Here is a 14426-nt window from a genome sequence, read left to right as displayed (position 1 = left end):
TAGAGGGACACGTGAGGCTCTGGCACATGAGATTGGCCAATAACTGGTGTGTCATGCCCTTACATGTCCGTGGCTGCATGTGCGCTACACTGAAAAGGCCAGCGTTTGTCGCTTACAGGTGCAGATAACCCGCTGAACAACGTTAGTGATGGGGATCAGTGATTACAATTATTACTCGCGAACGATGATTTCCCAATAAGTGCAGGTCAACCGCAGTTCCGGAATTAGGCCTAACCGTCATTCCTTAAAAAATGAAAAACTTACGTGTGCAAACCACAGGTGCTGTAGCTTGCTTAACAGCTCGCCAGCCGTTCTCACGCCCAGTATGGATTACACGTGATTGCACAAAGGTGAGAAAGGGTACCGTATCCCCGGATAACATGTATGGATAGCGTACACATTCAAAAAATATGTCTATACATCAGGAGGCAGGCTCAGACGGTGTTAGGCCCAGTATGGCTTGCAAGTGATTGCACAAAGGTGAGAAAGGGTACCGTATCCCCGGATAACATGTATGGATAGCGTACACATTCAAAATATATGTCTATACATCAGGAGGTAGGCTCAGACGGTGTCAGGCACAGTATGGATTTGACGGCCCAGACTACACAGCGGAGGAGCAGGGAGAGGTAAAGCTTGCAAATGCTGGGGCCCTGCCCAAGCAAGGGGGGCCCACTCGTGGGCGTCGGTACTGGCACTGGGCCCCTCATAGTACGGCGGTGTGTCTGACGGTGGGTGTCCACCACCACCGTCAGAGACACTTGATTGCACTATGAGGGACCCTGTGCCAGTGCCCGCGCCCAAGAGTCGGCCTACCCACCTGTCCAGGGCAACGGCATTCGCTAGGTGGTGACCCCGGCCATGGGGGGGGGAGGCAGCACAGTTAGGGAGTTTTAGAAAGTGGCATATGTTGATGTTGGACATTCAGCTGATGCAAAAGGCGAAATAGGTCAAGTCCCAGGAAGAGGTGGACCAAAACAAGCCATTTTTCTGTCACCCTATGTGTCATCAGGGGAAGGTGGGACAAAATCCTTGGAAACCCATGCATGGTTCATTTTAATGAAGGTTAGATCATCCACATTTTGGGTTGACAGACGGGTCCTTTTTTCTGTCAGGATTGATCCAGCTGCACTGAAGACTCTTTCCGATAGCACACTTGCAGCTGGGCAAGCGAGCTCCTGTAAGGCATATTGGGCCAATTCAGGCCAGGTGTCCAGTTTAGCGGCCCAATAGTCAAAGGGGAATGACCAGTGTGGGAGAACATCGATATGGGAGGAAAAGTAGTTTGTAACCATAGTTGACAACTGCTGTCTCCTGTCACTTTCCATCGATGCTGTATTACCAGTTGTGTGAGCGGTACTTGAAAAATCAGTCCACAACATTGTCATGAAACCCCTGTCTCCAACGCCACTTCTGCTGTGTGCACCATGAACACCTCTGTCAAGCTGCCCCCGGCCCGTACGGCTCGTGTGAGAACCATCACCGCTGCTGTGTGCTGGGAATGCCTCAAGCAACCGATTTACCAGAGTTGATTGTTTATTAGCCAATATTAGGTCAAGGTTCTCCTGTGGCATGATGTTTTGTAATTTGCCTTTATAGCGTGGATCCAGGATGCTGGCCAACCAGTAGTCGTCATCGTTCATCATTTTGGCAATGCGGGGGTCCCTTTTTAGGATCCGCAAGGCATAATCTGACATGTGGGCCAATGTTCCCGGTGTCAATGATGCACTGCGAGTGCTGGTTGGAGGAGCACTTTCTGGCAAATCCACATCCCTCAAGTCACGCACAAACCCTGTACCAGACCTTGCCACGCCAACATTTTCACTTGCCCCACGAGATGCATCCTCCTCCCCTAAGTAATCATCCCCATCATCATCCTCCTCCTCCTCTTCTTCCTCCAACTCATCCAGGAGAGGTCCCTGAGCAGACAATGGCTGAATGTCATCAAGGATTCCCTCCACCTCTTCCTCCTCGTCAACATTGGCTGCAGACGCCTGCTCCTTAAGGTGCGTCAAAGTTTGCATGAGCAGACGCATAAGTGGGATGCTCATGCTTAGGATGGCGTCGTCAGCGCTTACCAGCCGTGTGCATTCCTCAAAACACTGAAGGACTTTACAGAGGTCTTTCAGCTTCGACCACTGCACACCTGTCAACTCCATGTCTGCTCTCAAAGTGCCTGGCCGTGTATCCTCCCACAAATGCATTATGGTCTGCCTCTGCTCGCACAGCCGCTCCACCATGTGCAGGGTGGAGTTCCACCTTGTTGCAATGTCGATAATGAGGCGGTGGTTGGGAAGGTGGAGCAATCGCTGCAGCTTCTGCATACGAACGGAGTGTACAGGCGACCGGCGGATGTGCGTGCACAGTCTTCGCACCTTATGGAGCAGGGCTGTTAACTCCGGATAATTTTTGAGGAAGCACTGCACCACCAGGTTCAAGGTGTGAGCCAAGCAAGGTATGTGGCTGAGTTTTGAAAGGGCTATGGCTGCCACAAAATTACGGCCGTTATCACTAACTATCTTGCCTGCCTCAAGATGTACACTGCCCAGCCATGACTCAGTTTGTCGCTTCAAGTACTCGGCCAGCACCTCGGCGGTGTGTCTGTCGCCCAAACACATCATCTGCAACACAGCCTGCTGACGCTTTCCACTAGCTGCTCGATAGGGGGACACCTCGTGTGCAACAGTGGCAGCTGCAGATGGAGTGCTCGTACGACTGCGCTCTGTGGATGAGCTTTCGCTTCTGGAGGAGGAGGAGGAGGGTCGAACGCCTACAGCCAACTGTTTCCTATACCGTGGGCTAGGCAGCACTGTCCCACCACCGCTGTCCCCTGTGGACCCTGCATCCACCACATTAACCCAGTGCGCAGTGATGGACACGTAACGGCCCTGGCCATGCCGACTGGATCATGCATCAGTTGTGAGGTGCACCTTTCCACTCACTGACTGCTTGAGTGCATGGACAATGCGGTCTTTTACATGATGGTGGAGGGCTGGGATGGCTTTGCGAGAGAAGTGGCGACTGGGTAGGTCATAGCGTGGTACTGCATAGGCCATGAGTTCGCGGAAAGCTGAGCTTTCCACCAACCGATAGGGCATCATCTCAAACGAGATTAGTTTGGCAATGTGGGCGTTCAAACCCAGTGTACGCGGATGAGAGACTGAGTACTTTCTTGACCTACTCATAGTGTCTGGGAGGGTGAGCTGGACTTGAGAGCTGCATATGGTGGAAGTAGCGGTGGACAGGGCGGACTGAGAGAGGGTTGATGATGGTGATGGAGTTGGTGTTCTTTCTGATGGCCTAGATTCAGTATTTCGTTGATATAACAGTGGGATTCCCTGACTGCTGTGGCCTTGCAAGGACACCTCAACATTTGCTGCTGTGCTAACCGGTGGGCTTACAGTGGGGGAAACAATGTAGCGTTGATGACTACCTTCTTTGTGATCAGTTGCACATGTGGCACTTGAGGTTTGGTGTTGTGTCCACGCTTGCAAGTGCATGCTGGTTAAATGTCTAAGCATGCAACTGGTATTCAAATTTTTCAGATTTTTCCCTCGGCTAAAGGTCTTTGCGCACTTCTTACAGATAACCTTGGCCTGATCATGAGGATTTTGTTCAAAAAAGTGCCACACTGCACTCTTCCTACTTTGGCAGACATTTTGCGGCCTAGCGCGCTGTGATGTTTTGACCCTCTGGACAAGCTGTCCAGCAACTCTTTTGATTTTTGGAACCTGTCTTTGGAGTGCTCCTGGCCTGCCAGATAACAGCTGTTGCGATGTCGATGTCTGCTGTGGTGCTCCTCATCTGAGCTATTGGAAGCAGCACCCTCTTCCCCCAATGGATGCCAATCTGGGTCAACAACTGGGTCATCCATCACCTCCTCTTCAATGTCATGTGCACCTTTCTCTGTGTCACCGTGTATGGTGGTATAGTGTGCGGGAAGGGGCACCTGAGTCTCATCAGGGTCAGAATCTGGCTCTGTACACTGCGAGGACAATGTAGTGCTCTGAGTGAATGTACCAGCAGAATCATCTATCAGCGGCTGTGCATCAGTGCACTCCATGTCAGATTCATCTTGGCCTGGGTAATTCACCATTTCACTTGATAATCCAGGCATGGTATGTGAAAACAGCTCCATGGAGTAATCAGTAGTATGGCCTGCGTCATCCTTCAATCTTGGTTGGGGTGAAGGACACAAGGAAAGGTGTGGTTCATGAACATGAGCCTCCAATGACGACTCAGTGCTTTTACTTTTTACAACTGAAGAAGAGGAGGCGATAGAGCTGGAGGCTGAGTCAGCAATGTAAGACAAAACTTTTTCCTGATGCTCTGGCGTTAAAAGCGGTTTGCCAACTCCTAGAAAACTAAGCCTTCGAAGCCTTATGGAGCCAGACGATGACGCAGGCTCAACACCTCCTGCATTCGGTCCTATTTTGCTTTTGCCACTACCATCAGATCCACCACCAACACCATCATTACCAGCTGCCAACCCCTGCCCAATTCCACGGCCTCTTCCACCAGCCTTCCTCATTTTTGGTAGAAATGTAGACAAAATCCAACAAACTATATAGTAATGTAAAACAAGGTACAAGGTGTCTATAGGACAGGGGAGATTTAGATTTTCTGCAGACACTTGTGGACACTGGACACTTGGATTGTGTGAGGCCCACTGAATATCAGAGCGCTATGTCACAGGCTCGATGCAGCAGGTGTGAAAAAAGTGACTACAGGATAAGGGAGATTTTGAATTTCTGCAGACACTTGTGGACACTGGACACTTGGATTGTGTGAGGTCCACTGAATATCAGAGCGCTATGTCACAGGCTTGATGCAGCAGGTGTGAAAAAAGTGACTACAGGATAAGGGAGATTTTGAATTTCTGCAGACACTTGTGGACACTGGACACTTTTGGATTGTGTGAGGCCCACTGAATATCAGAGCGCTATGTCACAGGCTTGATGGCACAGGTGTGAAAAAAGTGACTACAGGATAAGGGAGATTTTGAATTTCTGCAGACACTTGTGGACACTGGACACTTGGATTGTGTGAGGCCCACTGAATATCAGAGCGCTATGTCACAGGCTCGATGCAGCAGGTGTGAAAAAAGTGACTACAGGATAAGGGAGATTTTGAATTTCTGCAGACACTTGTGGACACTGGACACTTTTGGATTGTGTGAGGCCCACTGAATATCAGAGCACTATGTCACAGGCTCGATGGCACAGGTGTGAAAAAAGTGACTACAGGATAAGGGAGATTTTGAATTTCTGCAGACACTTGTGGACACTGGACACTTTTGGATTGTGTGAGGCCCACTGAATATAAGAGCGCTATGTCACAGGCTCGATGGCACAGGTGTGAAAAAAGTGACTACAGGATAAGGGAGATTTTGAATTTCTGCAGACACTTGTGGAAACTGGACACTTGGATTGTGTGAGGCCCACTGAATATCAGAGCGCTATGTCACAGGCTCGATGCAGCAGGTGTGAAAAAAGTGACTACAGGATAAGGGAGATTTTGAATTTCTGCAGACACTTGTAGACACTGGACACTTTTGGATTGTGTGAGGCCCACTGAATATCAGAGCGCTATGTCACAGGCTCGATGCAGCAGGTGTGAAAAAAGTGACTACAGGATAAGGGAGATTTTGAATTTCTGCAGACACTTGTGGACACTGGACACTTGGATTGTGTGAGGCCCACTGAATATCAGAGCGCTATGTCACAGGCTCGATGGCACAGGTGTGAAAAAAGTGACTACAGGATAAGGGAGATTTTGAATTTCTGCAGACACTTGTGGACACTGGACACTTTTGGATTGTGTGAGGCCCACTGAATATCAGAGCGTTATGTCACAGGCTCGATGGCACAGGTGTGAAAAAAGTGAATTGTAGAATTGGGCAGAATAGGAATCTCCCTAGAGTGTAGGTCTGTAAGAACGGAACAAGTCCTCCACTTATCCTTCCACAGTGACACACAGATAGCTTCACTGTGGCTGTGATAACAGCCGTTACACGGTACTGTGTGAGGAGCGTACACCGCTGTATGGTGTGAATAAATGCACGCTCAGTACCTCAGCAGGACAAAAAAAAAATGGGATTGCTTTTAAAAAAGCAGTTTGCAGAGCAGTGGGGAAACAGCAATGCAGCTGTCAGGAAGCCTTAGAAGGCAGCCTAACAACCAACACCGCTGATCCACCACAATATAGCCTCCCCTTGCACTGCACACACAGTGACTGGTGTGTTGCACAGGCAAAATCGCTAGCAGCAGAAGCAGTTTTTTTGTCTTCTTCCCTGCCTAACGCTCTCCCTACAGAATCAGCAACCTCTCCCTATGCTAAGATCGGCAGAAGTAAGATGGCGGTCGGCGTGCACGCCCTTTTATAACCCCTGTGATGCCCACCAAAGCAAGCCAATCACTTGCATGCCCTTCTGAAAGATGGTGGTGACCCCTGCCTATGTCATCACGTTGCCCACAGTGTCCGTGGATCCTGATTGGCTGAAAAAGAGCGCTAAACAAACTTTTGAAACGCGACTTTGGCGCGTAAGTCGCCGACCTCGTGGCCGACCTCATCCTAGGGTCGGGTTTCGTTTCATGAAACCCGACTTTGCCAAAAGTCGGCCACTTTTGAAATTGTTCGACCCGTTTCGCTCAACTCTAATGACCAGCACCTTCCAAGTGTGAACACGTGCAAGCTGCAGTGACTGCAAAACACATATGAAAAAAACACAGCAGCACCTTGTGAATGCCAAGATATATGATGTCAATGGAAATAAAAATAAAAACTTCCAAACGCTCTGTCCCTCAACAACATGTACTTACAAATGCGAAGGTTCTTAGCGCATGATTTGGCCAATTCATGTGTGCCCGTCAACCGTGGCAAGGTGACACTTCTCTGACGGGTCCTGTCTGAACCCTACCATATCCTACTATATATGCCACTTTCAGGTTAAAAAACCTACTATAATGGACAAACAAGTCTCTCCTGGGCTGCAAGCCTACTGGTGAATGAAACTGGTTGAAAACACCTGCTGGTTAACGGGAGGAGTGCAAGGGTCAAGCAGAGGGAGTCACACCCCCCTATATATAGCTATACAAAAAAACATGACCAGCACCTTCCAAGTGTGAACACGTGCAAGCTGCAGTGACTGCAAAACATATATGACAAAAACACACAGCACCTTGTGAATGCCAAGACATATAGTAGGATATGGTAGGGTTCAGACAGGACCCGTCAGAGAAGTGTCACCTTGCCGCGGTTGACGGGCACACATGAATTGGCCAAATCATGCGCTAAGAACCTTCGCATTTGTAAGTACATGTTGCTGAGGGACAGAGCGTTTGGAAGTTTTTATTTTTATTTCCATTGACATCATATGTCTTGGCATTCACAAGGTGCTGATCCGTTCACACTTGTCAATGTGACTGGTGGTTCATTTCTGCCCACATCACCATAAGGGACATTATTTACAAACTAGTTACCATCTCATTCAAGAGGAGCTCCAGGATATGCAAACAGGAAGAAAAAAATGCAAATATAAATAATAAAAAGTTTAAAGATAATAATTGGACTAGAAATGAAATCCAGGCCGCCTGAAGCACAAACAGTCTGTATGATGAGGAACATGTTTGTGCTTTGGAGCGGCCTGTGGGCAGGTCTGTTGGTGGGTCTGTGGGTGGGGAAGTGGGTGGGTCTGTGGGAGGGGCAGTGGGTGGCCTGTGGGCATGTCTGTTAGTGGTCTGTGGGTGGGGAAGTGGGTGGGTCTGTGGGAGGGGCAGTGGGTGGCCTGTGGGCAGGTCTGTTAGTGGTCTGTGGGTGGGGAAGTGAGTGGGTCTGTGGGAGGTGCAGTGGGTGGCCTGTCGGCAGGTCTGTTAATGGTCTGTGGGTGGGGAAGTGAGTGGGTCTGTGGGAGGGGCAGTGGGTGGCCTGTGGGCAGGTCTGTTGGTGGGTTTGTGGGTGGGGAAGTGAGTGGGTCTGTGGGAGGGGCAGTGGGTGGCCTGTGGGCAGGTCTGTTAATGGTCTGTGGGTGGGGAAGTGAGTGGGTTTGTGGGAGGGGCAGTGGGTGGCCTGTGGGCAGGTCTGTTGGTGGGTTTGTGGGTGGGGAAGTGAGTGGGTCTGTGGGAGGGGAAGTGGGTGGCCTGTGGGCAGGTCTGTTGGTGGGTCTGTGGGTGGGGAAGTGGGTCGGTCTGTGGGAGGGGAAGTGGGTGGTCTGTGGGCAGGTCTGTTGGTGGGTCTGTGGGAGGGGAAGTGGGTGGCCTGTGGGCAGGTCTGTTGGTGGGTCTGTGGGTGGGTCTGTGGGAGGGGCCATGGGTAGCCTGTGGGCAGGTCTGTTGGTCTGTGGGCAGGGAAGTGGGTGAGTCTGTGGGAGGGGAAGTGGGTGATCTGTGAGCAGGTCTGTTGGTGGGTCTGTGGGTGGGTCTGTGGGAGGGGCAGTGGGTGGCCTGTGGGCAGGTCTGTTGGTGGGTCTGTGGGAGGGGCAGTGGGTGGCCTGTGGACAGGTCTCTCCTTGGTGTCTCTGGCTTAGAGCAGGAAGATAAGACTGCCTAAATCCCCACCCACAGGCTGCCTACAGTACCGCGCTGGTTCACAAGCATCTCAACTGAAAACTTCTATTCCAGTTATCATTTTAATCAGTGTAACAGCAGCAACCTGACACTGTCTGTAGTTTACTGAGCACAATATTCCAGACAGGGACACTTTAACTACTGCATAACTATTGACTTGGATAATGGTAAAGAAAATTATTTGCTTGTCCTTGGCAGAAATAGAAGTCTGTGATTTCCCACGATTTTACAGAAGAGGGGAATTTTATGTCCATTTGTACAGCCTGCCTCCATCAGGTCAAGGACAAATATTACTCAACATTTCCAAAAACAGGGTTGTCATGGAGACACAGATGATAACCTCAAGAATACGTTTAAAACGGAATTTTAAACTCAAAAAGGAATTTGACCATTTCTTTCATACTGTATATATAATAAGAGATGACACCATACATAACTAGAGAGGATGCTACATAATAAGAGACACCCCTTCTAGTAATAACGTCTCTCACACTGGGCCCCTTCATGGGATAATATCTCTCAACCTAGCCTCCATCTTGGTATAATGTCCCCCACCCTGGTTCCCTTCCTGGAATAATGTATAAGAGCCCTGGTACAGATAGAGATCTATGATGCTCGAAAAGACAAATATTTAAATCAGCATTCAGTGGTATGTATAAAGGATATTATATAATACTTCCCACCAGCCCAGAGACAGATTAGCATAGCTGGGGGCAGATGGGCTCCCCATAGCTGTGCCCCTGACAGGTGTTAGGTTGTGCCATGGGGGATGGAGGAGTAGTGCCTCAATATCTATACTCACCAAGCAGACTTCATCCTCCACCAGAACACCATCAAGTCTACTCAGGAGGTCCATAGTGTCCCTGATATAAGAGGCCAGGGCTACCACAAATGGTCATAGAACTCTACCCAAATAGATCCCCACCTTGTGTCCCACATTGTCAATCCCTGACATAATTTGTCTTCCTTTCATTGGGAAGGTGCCCTTATGGAGTTTAGGAAGAGCATAAAAGGTATCCATAACTGGATAAGTGGTGGTCATGTAGTCAAATGTATCTTTATCTATCAGATTTGTTCTCTTTGCTTCAGAGAGGAGGTTGGATAATTTCTGGACTGAATCAGATATTGGATTTTTGGTATATATATAGCAAATGTCAATCGGTCCCCCAAAATGGTAAGACACATGTCCCAATATTGGTTTGTGCCTAAAATGACTACATCCCCCCCTTTGTCCTATTGTTTAATTGTGAGGCGAGGATGTTTCTCCAAGGAGCACAAAGCCGTCATTTGTTGTTTGGAAAGATTATCCCAGTTCCCTTTGTCTTTTATTTCCATAATCTCTTTAGTAACCAAATTGAGGAATACATCAGTGGAAGCAAGGTCACTCATCTGTGGAGGCATTTTAAAGGTACCATCACACATAGCGACTCACCAGCGATCGCGACAACGATATCAACGTGTCAGGGTCGCTGGTGAGTCACTACATGATCGCTGGTGAGCTGTCAAACAGGCAGCTTCACCAGCGATCAGCAGCAGCGACGCCGAGCGCACAGCGTCACTGTGTACATTAGTTACCAGCGCGCTGATGCAGGGAGCAGTAAGGGGTTTGTCAAGGTCAGCCAATAATTTAATGTAAGGTAGGATGTCCATGGGTTTATTTTGCACACATTTTTCTGTCCCTTTGGGCATAAAGCTTCAGCCGTCTCAACTTCCTGATAAATGGAAGGGTATCTTTAATCCATTCGAATGCTGAAAAGTTACTTGTAGGTACAATTGTGAGTCCTTTGCTTAGTACTGACATCTCCACGTCATTAACTGGTCTCTTGGAGACACTGACCACCTGTAATTCTGGCCCTAATCCTTGTTTAGTGGGGTGCAATTCCAGAGTGAATAATTCCGGTCTAAAACAGTCTATAATAACCCCATGTTCTTTTCCTTTGTCACCCCCGCACTGGTCTGTTCCTGGTCGGGGTTCAAGCCCCAATACATCGTTGCTTCTCTTTTTATTTCCATCATGTTGTCTTCTATTATAAGCGCTACATAGACAATTTGTTCATCATTTAGACGTGATCATAAAACCTAACCTCAGAACTCACACAGAGCCTTAATAATAACGATTGGTGACTGTCACTTCTCACATCAGCCAAGAATCCATAATATTTCTCGATTTAGTAGTGGGACACCAATCCATGGCTCACATGACCACCATAACCCTTTTTAAAAGATGGATTCTAATAGTTTCCTAAATATTGGATAATTATCTGAATGTACTTGAAGAAAAAAGGGAATCCAGCTCCAAGGAATAAAATCAATTTCTTTTATTTAATTCCAAAGATAAAAGTATGACAAAATTACGCAGATAACGGGTATACTGGTGAGAAAAAGTGCCTGGCTGAATCTGTACGTGTTTCGAACAACACGTGTGTGTTAGAAACGTGTACAGTTTCAGCCAGGCACTTTTTCTCACCGGTATACCCGTTATCTGCGTGATGTATGATTTTGTCATACTTTTATCTTTGGAATTAAATAAAAGAAATTGATTTTATTCCTTGGAGCTGGATTCCCTTTTTTCTTCAAGTACATTTTCTGGTGTCTGATGGAGACACGAATCCTGGCTTGGGGTCCATGGAATCAAAGGCTTTTTCCGTGGAAGGGGTGAGCTGAAACACTTTTGTCTATTGTGTCTATAATTATCCGAATGCCCATTACAAGAAATGGACACAGAATGCTCCCTTTAGTCAGTTCTGCCATTTTAGGAAGAACTGTTCAAGAATGGCGAACTATCTGGAGCAATCTCCTTTACTCACTAGATTTTCAGCTCAAAGATCTCCAAATAGTCTGCGTATGTGGGCAAGACCAAGCCGATATTGTGAAATGGATGGTGGAGTGGCGGACAGACTGTGCAAGAATCCCATCAAGACCATTCTGCACACAAACCCTGACAGATTCAAGACTCTGGATCCTGTTGGATCCGTAAAGCACCACTCCAGCGTTCCGTTTTTCTTTCAGCTCTGGAGTGGAAATTTAAACGTAAGCTCCCAGCCACGTTAAGATCCCATGGTGCCATCTTGTTCCCATAACTTCTAACTGGCTGGAAGTCCAAGGCTCCTCTCATAAGAGCTCAATGCAAGTCTATGAGAGACAGAACGAGGACAGAACAAGATGTATTGAAAAGTGCACCTTGGAAGTGCTCTAGTGTAATGCCCTTCTAATTCCAGGGGCGTAGCGCAGAGTCACATCATTAGAGTTCCGGCTGTGACCGCGGATGCACCCCCAACTGCTGGAATGAGCCTCTGCAGGATGCTAAGGTTACGCTCACCAGTCGGCCTACATAGCAGAAATAATTTAATGGTTCAGGTGAGGTGTTAGTCATCATTTATGTAAATGTACATTTCTTGAGCTTGTAGACACTATCTGTTGGCAATAGCCTCATAAAGACCACAGATGGTGGTTGAAACACGTTGCTGTCATTTTCTACTCTGTCCACAGTAGATTTTCTTAACTTATTTGGTCTCCTCTAGTCCTTCCTCAGTGCACTCACACCAAGGTCCTACAGCACTGAACTCATTTCGGACCACAAGTGGATGCAGTGGGAATACAAAGTTTCTTCCAAATCTGACGCCTATACAGGTATGGTGCTCTCGGAACACTCAGGTGAGAGTCCTCACAACTTTTCACTTATAGCCCTCATGTTAAAAGTTATTGCACCAGGAGGCACTTCATATTCCTTTTTCATTACGTTTTCTCATATAATGTACTGAAAAACAGGAGAAAAATTTGAGAAACTGTAAAAAAAAAAATATATGTATAATTCAACTTTGTTTTGGGGGATTTGCTTTTATGGCACGGAGAGTGCAGTAAAAATGACCTGAAATACGATTCCCCGGTGAGACGATTATGGTGATACCAAATCTGTGACGTTTTTTACATTTATACATTTATTTTAGTGGCTTACTGTTTTTCAGAACATCGTAATAAAGAGATATTTTGTTCGTGCTGACGTCTTCTGAGACCCATAAGTTTTTTATTTTTCAGACAATGGTTTTTTGCACTCAGTTGTACAATTGGGGTAGATATAACATTTTGAATTATTTTTATTATTTATTTTATAGAAGTTCTGGTACTAAAAAGCACCAATTCTGGCCTTCTCAATTTTGGGATAAATATTTTTGTTATGTTATTAGTTTAGCTAATTTTGCACACAACAAAAGCAATTATGTATTTTTTTTTGCATTTTCTAATATATGTTTGGAGAAAAGAGGGTTGATTTACATGTTTAGATTTTTGTACATTTTTTTTAAGAGAAGTTGACATTTTTAATTAGTCTCCTTCAAGGAATTGAACCTACAATCACTTGATTGCCTACAGAATACACTATAATACTGCAGCGTTGAAGATTATTGTGACATTGATAGTCTCCAACAAAGACAAACAGCAGGTGCAGGGGTGATGGCCATCGTTTTAGCGCTTTGAAATGTCACTGTCATGGAGAGCAGCTTTTAAGAGGATAAACAGTTGCATTTCAAGCTCATCCTGATTCCTGCAGGTACTCTCAGGTGCCGGCTGTACAGTGCAGTAATATTGTCATTATAAGGTGTCATGGAAACCTGAACTTTTGTTTCCACTTTCAGTTCCGGTTTGGAACTTGCAGCTCTCCGACGCACCCTTTATCCTCAGGGCAGTCAGGGAACTTCACCTAGGCTAAGTAATCGTCAGAAAGGCTGCCTTGTTGCGTACTGGCTATTGGACACTCTACAGCGAGGGCGGTAAGTATATCACCAGTCCCAGGCCGAGAATACCCACATTATCCTCCGATCCGTCACTGCCAGGGTTCCCCAATACCACCAGGACGCTACGCTGCCAACAGTTCCTCGTTTGATAATAAAGCCTATATCGGGTCTGGAACCAACCCACAGGTAGCGTGATTTGGCATGGAGTATGTGTCGGCTTGGTTATAGAGCAAGGAGAATGAAACTAGTAAATTTATAAGTTTACTCCATAAAATATAGGCAGTGTTTACCAAAATACAAAATATATTACAAAAGGAGACAAAATACAATATGTTCAACAGTTAGAAATAACAGGGATTAAAATAGGAAACTTGCTCATAAGGTATTACACATTAGTGTAGGTAATATATAAAGTATACACTACCCAATCCAGACTTCAGAGGGATTTCTTCTTTCCTTTGTAACTTTCTGCCAAAAAATAAAAATTACAGAAAATATTAGTGTCATAAATAATATTGTAGAAAACCAGAAAACTTGTAGAGGTTCCGATATAAGGATGAAAGAAGCCAGAAAGAGTGTCACCCCGAGTAATGCCCTTACAATAGTGCCTCTACATATCAGTGTCCATACAGGAGTGTCATCCTGACTAAAGTCCTTACAATAGTGCCTCTACATATCAGTGTCCATACAGAAGTGTCATCCTGACTAATGTCCTTACAATAGTGCCTCTACATATCAGTGTCCATACAGAAGTGTCATCCTGTGTAATGTCCTTACAATAGTGCCTCTACATATCAGTGTCCATACAGAAGTGTCATCCTGACTAATGTCCTTACAATAGTGCCTCTACATATCAGTGTCCATACAGGAGTGTCATCCTGTGTAATGTCCTTACAATAGTGCCTCTACATATCAGTGTCCATACAGGAGTGTCATCCTGTGTAATGTCCTTACAATAGTGCCTCTACATATCAGTGTCCATACAGGAGTGTCATCCTGTGTAATGTCCTTACAATAGTGCCTCTACATATCAGTGTCCATACAGGAGTGTCATCCTGTGTAATGTCCTTACAATAGTGCCTCTACATATCAGTGTCCATACAGGAGTGTCATCCTGTGTAATGTCCTTACA

At 46.6% G+C, this 14426-nt stretch overlaps 1 protein-coding gene across 1 annotated transcript in view; it reads right to left on the bottom strand.

Moving 5' to 3' along the window:
• The window catches only part of LOC141074884 (receptor-type tyrosine-protein phosphatase T-like), a 336227-nt gene that overhangs the window by 66450 nt on the left and 255351 nt on the right, over positions 1-14426 (bottom strand). Inside the window, exon 15 of the mRNA XM_073562192.1 lies at positions 13719-13762. Coding sequence (XP_073418293.1) covers positions 13719-13762 — 44 coding nt within the window. The remainder of the gene's footprint in view (positions 1-13718; positions 13763-14426) is intronic.

The sequence above is a fragment of the Dendrobates tinctorius genome, unplaced genomic scaffold (assembly GCF_039654945.1).
Source record: "Dendrobates tinctorius isolate UK_male_01 unplaced genomic scaffold, ASM3965494v1 ptg000342l, whole genome shotgun sequence".
Classification (NCBI taxonomy): Eukaryota; Metazoa; Chordata; class Amphibia; order Anura; family Dendrobatidae; genus Dendrobates; species Dendrobates tinctorius.
The sequence above is the reverse complement of the archived record's forward strand: the minus strand, read 5'-3'. Positions and strand labels throughout refer to the sequence as shown.